We start from the raw sequence: 13,447 nt of genomic DNA, 5'->3' as shown, positions 1-13,447 counted from the left end.
CCCTTCCCTTCCCTTCCCTTCCCTTCCCTTTTGTCTTCCCTGAACTTCCCTAAACTTCCCTTCCTCTCCTCTCCTCTCTTCTTTTAAACTGGCAGTACAGTAGGAAAAACCTGCCCAAGATGATTTGTCCTTTCACACATTTGTCATTTCTCACATTCTACTGTCAAAACTGAAGCAGCCAGGCCACATTTCCACTTCTGGAATATCTCAAGACCTCAAGCCATGAGTAAGGATTACATCTCTTGACAATACCCTGTGGCACACAGTGTGGATGAGAGATTCCAAGATACACATCCTATTCTGTTCCCAAAAATATCCATTTAAAACTATTCACATTGTCTTTTGGAGATGCAGACTGGTGAAACTGCCCCTTGGAGAGGGTGTCCTTCCCACAGGGCTCTGATGAACTCACAGGTACATCCACTTGGAATTAGCTGCTTGTCTTTAGTTTCTGCCATGTGCTGATGGTATTGGGGAGCTGCTTCAGCCCTCCACGTGTCTGTGAGGGGAGCAGAGACCCCAGGGGAAGCCGCTGAGTTCAAGGCTCCCAGAAGCTGGTGGAGAAGTTCCCAGCAAGAGATCCATACTTCAAATCCTGCTTCCCTACTGCTCCCTCAAAAGTCACACTTGTGAGCCTCTGGGAAACCTGTAAGAGAGTATTTGTGAGGTAAGGGATGAGAACAAAGGGGATTGCTAAACTGTAGACAAAAACATGGGGAGACACTTCCGGAGTTTTGTTCCTGTACATTCCCCAACTTTATTTGTGGATTTCTGAAGCAGCAAAACCAGTATGGAACAAACCAGACTAATTCCCTTGGAATGGAAAGCAGCCCAGCTACAGCAGGTGACACACCGGTCCCTGTGTGCATTACTAGTAACAAAAGCTCTGTTTGATTTCTCCATTTCTGATGGACAGAGATAAGGTCAGATCAGTCACAAAGCTTACAGTCACACCTCCCAGATTTCTCCATTTTTACTACTTTGGCAGCCAAAAGGACACCTAGAAGATGAAGCTGCACATCACGCTCACACTGTTACTATTTTGCTTATCATTGCTATGTAGAAATATTATGCTAGGACACACAGAACTCCGTTGCATACTGGTTACACACAAAAATTAAGTCATTAACAGCATAACAAAACCCCTACTAGCATGTTTAGTTTAGGGAATCTAGCAAGAGGAGCAGGAGGAGAGAGTCAAGGAACTTGCAAAACTGACCCCCTGAAAGACTGGCAATTTGGGCTTTGCTCACTGAAAGAAATGCATTTTTCCTTGCATTGCATTGAGATTCTCTGAGCACCAACTTTGAAAGCACAGAGGAAAAAATAAAAAGAAAGGAAAAGAAAAAAGAAAAAGTAAAAAGAGAAAGGATCAAAAAAAAGTGAATAAAAGGTTGCCACGGTCTCAGGTAAAGTCAGTTGGTGTTTGCTTTTTATCATAATTGGTACAGAATCACTTTGGCTATGGCTTGAAATTTGGCTTTGAAATACAGCTCTTGACCACATTGCAGAAATGTACACAAATAGCAAACAGGTTTTTCAGGACAGCACAATGACAAGGATGATACTGGGGCCAGTCAGGTACACAGATACCAGATCTGCTTGGAGCTTTCATTTAGCAAGGATCAGAAAAAGTTAGAAAACTGGAGTGTTCAAGATAGTTCCAGGCCACTGCAAAAACCACTGTTTCTCTGCTTTTGCTTGTTTTACCACCCCACATCCCCAGTATTTCCAGGCCATACACCACAGCTGAGGGTGCTGCTCCCTGAGTGACTTGTTCTTGTGTCCTGCACCAAAGCTGGGCACCATACACTCCTAACATGTTGCTTGTTTTTGGCTGCCTTGGATCAGGGGAGGGTGAAAATACATATATAGGGAGTAAAAGTAAAAATGTGGGGAAGGAAACTATTTTGATGCAATGACAGCAAGGAATGAGAGCTTCTTTCGCACAGCTACTGTTCTGTGACTGTGCAGACCCAGGCAGTTCTGACAACACTCCCCATCCTGAGTGAGCTGTCCCACCTCTGTCCCCTCAAAACCAAGGCTGGCCACACCAATAAGTCACGCTGAGCTCGAGGGGGCATAAAGCAAACATTTTAAAACTTCCACTGAGCACTTCAAGGGGTTGTTTATCAGACCTCTGCAACTGCACATGTTCACAACACATCAGCATAACCACAAATTACACAAGTGTGTTTGCCTCTTAGAAAACCAGAACTCAAGCAATAAGGCAGAAACCAGCAGCAAATCACGGAAGGAAAGGACAGCTTTCACTAAGGAGCAGCTACGGGAGCTGGAAGCTGAATTTGCCCACCATAACTACTTGACAAGGCTCAGGAGATACGAGATAGCTGTGAACCTGGATCTCACCGAAAGACAAGTACTTTCCAAACCCTTGTCTCCCCAGATCCTTCTTCCTCCCCCACAACTTCTCTCTAATGCTAAAAATGATATGTTACTCGAGGGTCTGCTTTTCCAGTGGCACAGAGGTATTTTCAAACAAAGCCTCCACATTCTTTCCAACACCTTTGTTACACATTTCTGTAAGTTGTTAATAAATTTAATTATGTTTCTCTAAACTAAAGATTGACTTGGTAATAGCTGGTCTCTACTGAGTTCTTGTTAACCACCATTCATTGGTGCATATTGATATATCAAGGCTTACATATGGAATGTGGATATCACCTTAGACTGTGACTAATTATTAGAATGACATGTTTGATACATGCATTCTTCCTGGGTCAGGTGGTATTTTGAGGTGATAAAGAAAGACAAATATACAGAGTTTTGTGGAGAAAGGTATTTCTGTTCTCTCATTGTCATCTCAGTCCAAGTTTCCTTATCAAGGCTAAGTGGGCAGCAGAAGAATTGCATAATTATGTGAGGCAAATTAAAATTCCTGAAGCATTAGATTGGATGGCCTAGATATTAAAAATACATGAGAGGCACTGTGCTCATCGTGTTGACTTGTTTATTTAACATGATGACAGATTCTAGGCAAAGCACTTGTACTACCTTTGAGGATTTCAGAGGAACATCTGTGTAGAGCGTTCTAGAAGGAATTGTTCCAGTCTGTGTTAGAGAGATGGCTTCATCAAACTTGTGAGGCTCTGTTCACCTTTTCTTCTAGAATTCCACAAATCATCTGTCTATTGATACACACATATATGCACAGCTCTGCTTATACAGCTCAGGTTGAGGCAACAAGTAATTGTTTTGTTTTTATCACCCAGGTCAAAGTGTGGTTTCAAAACAGAAGAATGAAGTGGAAACGTGTTAAAGGTGGGCAAGCAGTGCCCCCACACGAACACGACACAGAAGATGTGGACTCTGCCACCTCCCCCAGCTCTGAGTAGCCCTTGCAGCAATGGGAGAGGAGATGGAGAAAGTCATCGATTGGAATGTGGATGCAACTGCTTAGAATCAGCTACACAATGAGCTCACCCTGCCTGCAAATCCTGTAGCCCATACTCTAAAAGGTGCATGATGCTTGAGGTTACAGAGGCAATTAAAGAGCACAGGGGGGAAAAAGCCAAAGGACAGCATGATTTTGATTTTTGTCTCTCGAGCTCTCTTACTACCACAGATGTGTCTACAGAAAAAAACAACCAACACTGAATATAAAACAGGAGTAATGTTGTTGAAACTCCCAAACATTCAGAAAATATAGACTGTTAGTCAGCAAGTGATAATGCAGCTGCATCCTCATCCAGCCTTTCCCTGGTCACACCTATTCAGTCTGCATTTGGACTTGACAATGCACACATTCCTTGTGCCCTACTTTGAGAGAAATAAATACTTTGATAGTCACTGATTTTTCTTGCAAAATGAGTCGAACACCTCTATGACTAGGCAATAAGCTTACAAAATAAAATGTGAGACTAAAAATACACATACACAGAAGTCTGCTCACCAGTTTCAGAAGAGATGGCTTTCACACTGACAGTCCAAGAAGGTAGGTGCCTTGTTGATGGCAGCAATTTGCAGAGGGAGATTTCTTCCAAGCTTATTGTAAATCCTGAAATTAAATTGCTAGATCTCAGTTTCAAATATTTTTTCAAAGCAGTCATTACCAAATGTCCCAGCAGGCACAGCAGAGATTAAAGTCTCAACACAACAGCTAAAATATCACTATTTTGTTTTCAAGTTTTCCAATAAACTGCCACAGCACCACCAGAAGTCTTAAGAATGCTGCCACTTGAAGTTATCCCCACTTTCAACCGAAACTTGTAGAGTATCAAATTATGATGATTTAGAAAAGCATAGTGCCTGCTCCCATTTCTTGTATTTTTTTGTTTCATGTACTAATGCCACATTTTAAGCAGAATTTTACTCTAGCATACCACATTATGACTATGGAGAACACTGAAACTTTGGTTTAAACATTTCAAAGGTAACCACTATTTGCAGCTAGAGCACTCTGCCTTCCTTTCACCTTCCTCTGATGCACTGCTATTGTGGGTGCAAGTGAACTGTAGATATGCTGGGTATGAATTTGTATATCTGGATTATATGTTTATAAAGCTATTAGTGGTAATTCCACTTGTAAAAGGTCTCAAAATAGATAAATATCAAGATTTTTTTTAACAGAGGTGCTGTATTCTTTTCAAAGAGCTGATTATTGTCTCTACTAAGAAAAAACATACATTACATTCCTTCTTAACATTTCTAAACTCTGATTGACAGATGGAAAAATCAACAGTTTAGAGTATATATTTGTGCAAAACCAATTTAAAAGAACAATTATTTTTAAACAGAAATTATTTAAAAATAAAGAAACTTGAGCAGCTTGAGAAGCACTGAGGAAGTGAATTAGGTTACTGTCTGGTTTCCCCTACTGCGCTACTTGCTCTTACCCACTTTATCCAAAAACAACAGTTACCCAAAACAAAATGCCAACACTGCTCTGCTCCTGAATGAAAAAGCTACGAAAACAGCAGCAGTGATGTCTCACACAGGGCCTGTCCACAAACTGTTGCAATCACAGCATGGATGTAAATCCTGTGAATATAATAATTACATATAATCAGTTATAATATTTAGGAGTTATAATATTTAGGAGTATGCATGCATGAGCTAGACCTACCCCTGACTCTTCAGATCTTTATGGTAAGGAAAAGCTACCCTCAGCTTCCTCCTGGGACACTTGTGTGTGCATGGTAGTTGTTTAAATGGAAGGGGGTACAGACAGGGAGTTATGGTTGGATCCCAGCTCCTTCAGCAGTGATAAGCTGAGGTGGACAATGACAGAACACCATTGTTTTGGTGTATTACAAACCTCATGTTAAAAATAGGCTAATAATCTCACTACTCAGGTGACATAAAACTAATTGGCTAAAAAAATTGCCTATGCACAGATGAGAAGAAGATGCAGTTCACAGTATCTTTAAGAACAGAAAATGTCTCTGACTCTACTTCTTAAACCTTGGTTTTCTGATTAGACTTCTGACTAAACTCAGTAGTTTGGCTCCTGCCAAAGCCTAAAGAAAGTTGTGTTTTGTGAAGAACTCTGGTGCTCAGATATCCTACCCTCTTCTCCTGGAACACAAATCACCATGGAGCAGGAGTTCTTTTTTACTTATATCCTCATAACCCCTTAAGCCAATTAACACTGTACATCACCTCCTCCCCACTGTGGTTAGAAAGTTTGCAACCTGCAGAAGCAGCTTATTTTGAGATGAGAACTTTTGGGGTCTTGGCTACTAACATAAACCAAAATCAGCTCCCCACCCAAAAGAGAGACTAATAAATCTCTCCTTTCAAGGAAGCTGTCAATGGTAGCACATTGAATCCTAATTCACTTAAAAACTAATCAATGGGATCTCGGTCTGTACCCATAATTGCAGCTCCTAAACAGTTCTTGCTCTGAATTTTGAGAAATAAGCTATGAGTCACCTGTGAGATCTTCTTGTGCTTAGGCAGTTTCTTCGTTAAACCATCTGCTCACTCTAAGATTTTAGTGTTTTGAGAAGGAACATTTCACTCCTGACATCAAAGCATTTGACCTCTGAACCTCTGGTGCCAAGAATCTTTCAGGGAAGGCCTGTCGTCTGGGAGCAAAGTCTTTGACCTGCAATTATTTTTCTCAGAAATACACTTCAGGCTGTATTCTCCTCACAGAAGGGAGGGAAGATACCTGGGGATGTTTGGCAATGTTTTCCATGCCTTATTCTCCATAAATAATCTGAGCACACAATCACCCCATGGCATCAGGGAAGTCTGGCAGGAATTCCCCAGGAAGCACATGCAAGCAGGACTTTCTGCCAGTGCAAACAGCCCACAGGGAGTGGGGATATCTGTATAAACACAAAAATATGTGCTGTAGCCCTTTATATCTGTGCTGCCTCTTCTAAGTAGAGGGAGAGAAGTGCTTTCCTTAGAGTCAGAGACTTTATGGACTCTATCCATCTAGCCTGATGCCAATGCAGCAGAGGCCCTGATTTGTTCTGGTTCTGTATCCTATGACTCCTCTGTTGTTAGTCCTCAGTTTCTGCATGTCATTCTACAGCTTTAAGCTAATGATTTTTCCACTCAGTGGAGCTACTTAAACTCCAAAGATAACCCAAGGCCAGTCCAATGTTGCCTTGAACTCCTCCAGGGATGGGGCATCCCCAGCTTCTCTGGGCAACCTGTGCCAGGGCCTCACCACCCTCACAGTAAAAAATTTCATAGGCATGCTGTGAATATGGAACCAAACCCTCCAGTTCACACTGTCTGGAAAACAAGAGAGCCCTTTCAGCAAACATTTCACAGCCAGAGATTTTGACTGGGACACACTCTACACGAGCAAAGCTCGCAAATCCTACTTCCTGTAGAATTTCCTACACAAGGAAACAAGCACACACAACAAATCAGGGCATTTTACAGAACACACAATTTTTCAATTACCCCATTTTGTTCCCCCACCTCTAGCAGTGCTCATATTAAGTTTCATCAGCCACTATCTCATATTTTGGGTAATTCCCTTCCCTTGAGGAAAGTGCACAGCCCCTTCAAGACACATGACTGCATTAGTGACTGCACTCAGCACACTGGATCCACACAGCTCTTCTAGGCAGATGGACAGGAAATCCACTTTCTTTCAGTGATTACAGCAGAAGGGCTTTTGTCTGACTGGAACTTGCCCGGTGTGGCTGTAAAATAACCTCAGGCTCAGGCTCTTGCGTTTCAGGCTGTATTTGTGAGTTACGATGGGGCAGCTTCCCCTGCAGCTCTGGGTGCAGGTGTCAGCAGAGCCCTGCGGCTCCCCGTCCCCACCCTCCCCACACACACAAGGCCACATTGTTCTAGTTTCTACATAAAGGAAGGATTTTCGTGCAGTACCAGACTCTTACACCACTATTCCCTTCCTCTATACCATAATTGTTATTTTATTCTTTTAAATAACTCTTAGACAGGGATAAGCAGCCGGTTGTCTGGAAGCTCCTTCGGGAGCAGATTGCAGAAGAGATAATGGGAGTGAGTAACAGAGAGGATGGTGACTTCATACCACGGAGGTTTGAGTCATGTTTCTTTCTTTATTAAAGAAGAATACAGTTTTTTCAAACCTCCCTCAGTCATGCTGTATATCCCTGGCTTTGCAGCAGGAAACAGACATGTGAATTGACATGCTTTCTTGTAGCCTTTAATTTTTAATTCAGTGAAAGTTTCTGATGGCCCACACTCACACCCCAGGGTAATTCGTCAGCCAGAATGCCACATGTGGAGTATTTCCAACACCCAGGAATTTATCACCAGGTGAGTGTTAGCCCACCAGTGCTACAGTTGAGTGGATGGTTGGAAAGACACCCAAAAAATGCATTGTTTCTTCCTTTCAATACTCACCACAAAAATCGTAACAGTTTTATACTTCTATCTACTTTTAATTCTATATTTCTATATTTTAACCCTTTTCTGTACAACTACATTTCAACACTTCCCATTGTCTATTTCTTTCATGAGGGATGATCAAGAAAAGTGATATAACTGTTGGGAATCTGTGCAGTTTCCAATTCAGAAAACAAAAAAAATCTATCAGATCTAATTTAATTGCTCCACCCACTTTTCTTAGCTGAGGAGGACAGACCCCTAGACCCAGTGTCAGGGTATCTAACAAATCTGGACAGGAAGTTATTTTCCAGGGAATAAAAGTATCACTCTCCATAATAATTTTCCACAGTTGTTTCTGTCTGAAGTTAATTGAAAAGGAGATTCTGGGGAAAAGTGTAGCTCAAGAAGCCGATTTTCATTCAAGTGTACAAACATCCAGTACTCTATTCTATGATTATACCTAGAAATGGCACAAAGTATAAAATGAGGCCTCTTATTTTAAAGTCCTGGCAGCATGGACTTGTGTCAGGCTACTTGCTGTCTTCAATTCACCTGTATCTAGCTGGGTTGAGTTATAAACTTCTATAAAGTATGCCAATAAAAAATAAATCTATTAAAAAGAGAATAAAATAATGAGGTGAGAAATTGTCTGTCTCAGGAAAACGTTTTAGGCACATCTCTGACTGGTTTATTTGCAGAAGAAAACACAGACACAACTGGAGTATGTTTCACATTACAAGACTTAAGGGTTCTTGTCTGCACTGAAGACATGTTTATACTGTTGGGTTCCAGTATGAATCTGGTTTATATCCTGTGAATGCTCAGAGTCCTTCACACACTCTAGGCAGGAAGTCTTTAATGCACACACTGAGAAGACATTTTCAATTATTCAAACATTAAATAAATAAGCATGGAAAAAAAACATTCTACTGCAATAATTAAATTCTTCCTGTGCCTTTACAAGATTTCTGAAAAAACAAGCCTCCCAATCCTGGCAGAGCTGTTTGAAAAGTCCAAGAAAGCCATAAGGGAAACAAACTCAGGGGAAAACCATCCATTTACCCATTGCATTTTGTAGCACCATCAGATACTATTTAAGACCAGAGCCTTGCAGTGTTTGGCTCAGAGCAGGCCTTGTCTCAAAGGCATTTTGTCATTTAAAATAGGCAAACATCAAGAAGAAAACCAAAATGGTCATATGGATGTATCGTCCTTCCCAAACTGTAAAGTGGGGACCTGCCCAAGGCTGGAAGAGCACTGGTGAAGGAACTGAGACATCTGGAGTCCTTGTCTGGTTCAAAGCTGATCTTCTTCAAGAGATTAAATATGGCCCACATTATCTCATTATTCTTACACATCATGGTTTCTTTTCTTGGTGCATTGTGAGAATTTATCAGCCAGTAACAAGCTGGCAGAATAGCTGGAGAGGAAACTGTGCCTGAAATTTTCTAGAGCTTTCAGAGCACTTAACAATATTTTTAGTAATATGCTCCAACTTTTGGTCAGCCCTGAAGAAGACAGGTGGTTGGACCAGGTAATGCTTACAGGTCACTTCCAAATGAAAAAATCTCTTCTACTTGCAGTTGCTTTGACATCTTTTATGCACATGAATGTGTAGGAAGAATATAACTCACCATATGGAAAACAATGCAAGGGTTGGATATGTATCTATTAATGTTGGATTTGTAATCTGTGTATAACTTCAAATATGGAACTGGGCTTGAATTTTCACTTTACTTCACAGTTGCCAGGGCCAACTTGAGTAGCATTATTTTTAAGAGAAAAATGATCTCTCTTTTTACAGTCTTCTCTCTGCTGTAATTTCTTTGTGTCTCTGCCAGAATCAAGATGAGGTGACGCCAAGAAAAAGGATGAGCTCATTGCATTTAATGGTATGAGGTTTCACAAATAAAAACTACATTACTCAATTGAGAAGTAGTCAGTGGTATAAAACAGGGTTAAAAGCAGGTAGTTTTAATTGGAAACAAAAAGAATTAATTAATTTCTCATGCTTGTTGTCATTAGAGAATTGATCTGATTAGTCTTCCTTAGGGACAGAATTTTAGATTATTCACCATTATTGTATTGTTATTGCACATTTATGATAACATTAAAAGAACAAGATAACTGTTATTGGTAAAACAACATAGTGAAAGCAGTGAATTATAGGAAAGGGTCATTTAACCTTTTTGATTTCTAGTATCACACTGAGCTCAAAAAGGTCTTATTCCACAGAACAGTGAATCCTTCTTAGTGGTGCCGTACTGTTCAGAAGAATCTCTCAGACCTGTGGAATCTATTGACCATCAGCTCTACAGCAGAGCATTTTCCAAAAAAAGCCAGAGGCACAGTCCCTTTTACAAGACCCGTGCAGTCTTTGCAATGTGTCACATGAAAATGGAAGAGCCTTCAAGAGGGAAGGACAGTTCAGGTGCCTATGATGGACATCTGAGCTCATGATGTGTTTGACTGGATTTTTGCACAAGGTACAGCTAAATCATCACTCTTCCTGCAACATAGCTGGATCAGAATCCCTGTGGTGTTCCCAGTGGTGTCTGCTCCAGTGTCTCACTGACATAGAATGACCTAATTTGTTATGGCTGGTGAGAACGGAGAGAAATTAAATCCAGGTCTGTAGTTGATTGGGGCCAGGTTGAGATGATTTATGACCTGAGGAATGTACTCACTCACTCACTATCATACAAAAAACAGTATCAGTTGGACTCAGCAACCCTTGGAATCAAATTGAAATTGGGATTTTCCAAAAAATGAGTAGTAGCAGAGGCAAGACCCATGGGAGAAGGCAAGCTGGTGGGCAGATGAGGCTGTATCTGAACACCAAGCCAGGTACCTTCTCTTCCCACACTCACAATCAGTTAACCTCCAAGCCCTGATTTATTGTGATTCAGAGGAGAGATGGAATAGGTCTATGCCAAGGAAATTTCATCTGTCTGGAATCTGACAGGAAGAAAAAAAACGTTTGAAAATTTTTGAGGAAGCTGGGATTTGTCCCAGTTACAGTGTCTCTGTGTTCACTCAGCCAGCTCGTGTTAGCAAGTTGGGCTCACTGAAAAATAGTGGCAAATGCTTTTCCATCAATCAAGAACCTCGAGTTTGGTCCCAAGTCAGTGGCTGTGCAGTACAGCCCATGACCCAAACAGCAGGAGCCTTCAGCAGCTTCCCCCACGCCTTTTGCAGGATATCTAACATCTTTCTTTTCTTTGTGGACTTTAGAAAAGGATAAGAGAAGAGTTACTCTATTTTCAAGTTCAAGGCATTTTATCACACTTCAGCAGTTAAGTAGAACCTGAAAATAAAACTATTCAATACTGGTTTTCTTTGGGAAAACAAATCAGGGTTTTTTCCTTCCCTAATTAGGACCCTGCTTCTTCATTTTTCCTAACTTCATGTCCTGTTTTTGATTCTTGTGCCCAGTGAAACTAGTCACTGACTGGGTTGCTTTTTTTTAAGTAGAAAAATCATCTCTATTCTGCTAATGTCTATCAAAATAGGCAGAGAAAGTGAAGGAGAGAAAGAAAAATATCTGCAATCCCAGGAGCAGTGGTTATAAAAACCCTCTCCATGGGCTTCTGTGCTTCTTATTGAATGCAGTTTTGCTCACACACACCTCAAACAGGCAGCTAAGTGAAAGTGCATCAACCCTTTACCTTCCTGTTCCCTAAGAGAGTCTTTGCATTCCACAGAGATATGAGCTCAAAACATGTAAAGCTTCTTAGGAAAAAGAGTGGCCATTACAGAAGGGTGCAAAACGCTGTGTAAGGGCAGGTATGACCGACAATGCACAAACCTGTCTGCATGGAATCATCTCTGCTGTACCTCAGAGCCTTCATCTAAGAGCACATGCTGAAAGAGCAGATGTTGGGGTGGCTCAGCCTGCTCTCAGGCTGAAACCATCAAATATCAGTCAAACCAGGGCCATCCACTGGGTGGATTTCCCCACCCAGGATAGTGGATCGGAAAGTGGACTAAAAGAGGTCACTGAGATTTTAGGTTACCTCCCCCTGGGTGGCTCCCAATCCTAAATTACCTCCCCCTGTTCCAGAAAGTTCTCCCTTTCTTATTTATTAATTGGTTCCCTGCTATGACTCCCACCTCCCTGTTTTCCCCATTTGTTCTGAAAAATTGTATCCTCCCCTCTGCTTGTACCCCATTGGTTGTTTTCCCTTTCCCCGCCTTGCTCCACCCCCCATAAAGGGGATAAAGGGTGAGCCCGCTTCTACTCGAGTAATTTCTGGTTCCTGGACCCTCCTGCAAATGAATCTGTTGGAACCCACACCAGAAGCCCCTCCCCGCCTTCTTTGCCCCCGGGCAAACCCCAGCCTGATCATCGGCCACCCGACGTGTTTCCTCTGAGGAGGAGCCAGGCACGAACCCATCCCACGCCGATTCCACTGAGCCGTGCAGCGAGGACGCTGTGGAGGCCAACACTGCATCCCTCTGCCCGAGGGCACACCGAGCCTTGCGGCTACAAGCCCCCGGTTGCGTTAAGCAGAAGGGCATCGAGCTGAGACATCCCCTGCACTCAGTGGAAGCCCAGAGAGCTCCAGCTGCAGCACAGTGTCATACATGAAATCCCTAATTGTGCCTGGTCTTTGCATATTAAGTGCTTTAATTAATTAATTCTGAGTTAAATATTTTAAATGTTAAAATTAACCCATCAGCCCAGGTACAAAAATCAAGTTTCATTATCAGTGTTTTCAATTGTTCAAAGTAGCTTGTTAAGAGAGTTGCACCATTCCCAGTTAAAAATTTCCCAGTTAAAAATCCCCAACTTATGCTCCCTTTTCAAACTTCAAACCACCTGTACACCATAAGAGTTATCTTTCCTGTGTTTACTGTAGACTTTTACAAGTGTTTTAAGATGCGTTAGATGTATTTTAATTTTTTTTTAGGTGTTTTTCTTGCACTTTGGTCCAAGGGCTAACTCCAAAACCCCAGTTCTAACAGCCAGCAGCTATTTTTAGCCCCATAGCCATTACCCTGCAGGCAAGCTCCATGGCAACCTGAATTTTAATGAGGGCATTTTAGCACCCTTATCTCAACTGATACCACCCCTCTGACAACGATGAGCCATTGGTGGACGGAGATGATCTGTCAAAGGGAAAGCACCAATCAATTTAAACTGAAGGGGCGGGCTGGGGGCGGACTGGGGCGGAGCAAAGGCAGTATAAAAGAACGAGACAGGCCTCAGAAAGTTCAGAGAGAGAGGGGGGAGAGAGAGTGTCTTCTGCAGGCTGGCTGTGGTGGATGTCAGTGCTGGGCATTAAAAGCCTTACTCCTATTAAGGAGCCTTTAATAACTTTTTTTTTGAGTTTTGGACCATCCAAAAGCCAGCTCAGCACTGCAAGAGCTTTTTCTCTACCTGAGGTCCAGTGCTGACCCAGCCAGAAGATCTCATGTGAGAAATGAGAAAACTCTTAAAAAGATTAATTTATTGAAAACAGAAAAATTGAAAAATTACAGAAATCAATAAAATATAAAAATTTGGGATCCTATGGCTCGGTAGATGGTATGCCCCAGGAGTGCAGGGATGTGAGATCTTCTGGCTGAGACAGCACTAGACCTCAGGTAGAGAAAAAGAACTTGCAGTGCTGGGTTGACTTTAAAAAAACTACTA

General features: G+C 41.8%; 1 protein-coding gene across 1 annotated transcript in view; it reads left to right on the top strand.

Moving 5' to 3' along the window:
* The window catches only part of MEOX1 (mesenchyme homeobox 1), a 5,731-nt gene extending 2,270 nt beyond the window's left edge, over positions 1-3,461 (top strand). Inside the window, exons 2-3 of the mRNA XM_008641028.2 lie at positions 2,208-2,380; positions 3,234-3,461. Coding sequence (XP_008639250.1) covers positions 2,208-2,380; positions 3,234-3,356 — 296 coding nt within the window. The 3' untranslated portion in view covers positions 3,357-3,461. The remainder of the gene's footprint in view (positions 1-2,207; positions 2,381-3,233) is intronic.
* The last annotated feature ends 9,986 nt before the right edge of the window (positions 3,462-13,447 follow it).

Source organism: Corvus brachyrhynchos, unplaced genomic scaffold (assembly GCF_000691975.1).
Source record: "Corvus brachyrhynchos isolate BGI_N302 unplaced genomic scaffold, ASM69197v1 scaffold30, whole genome shotgun sequence".
Lineage (NCBI taxonomy): Eukaryota > Metazoa > Chordata > Aves > Passeriformes > Corvidae > Corvus > Corvus brachyrhynchos.
The sequence above is the reverse complement of the archived record's forward strand: the minus strand, read 5'-3'. Positions and strand labels throughout refer to the sequence as shown.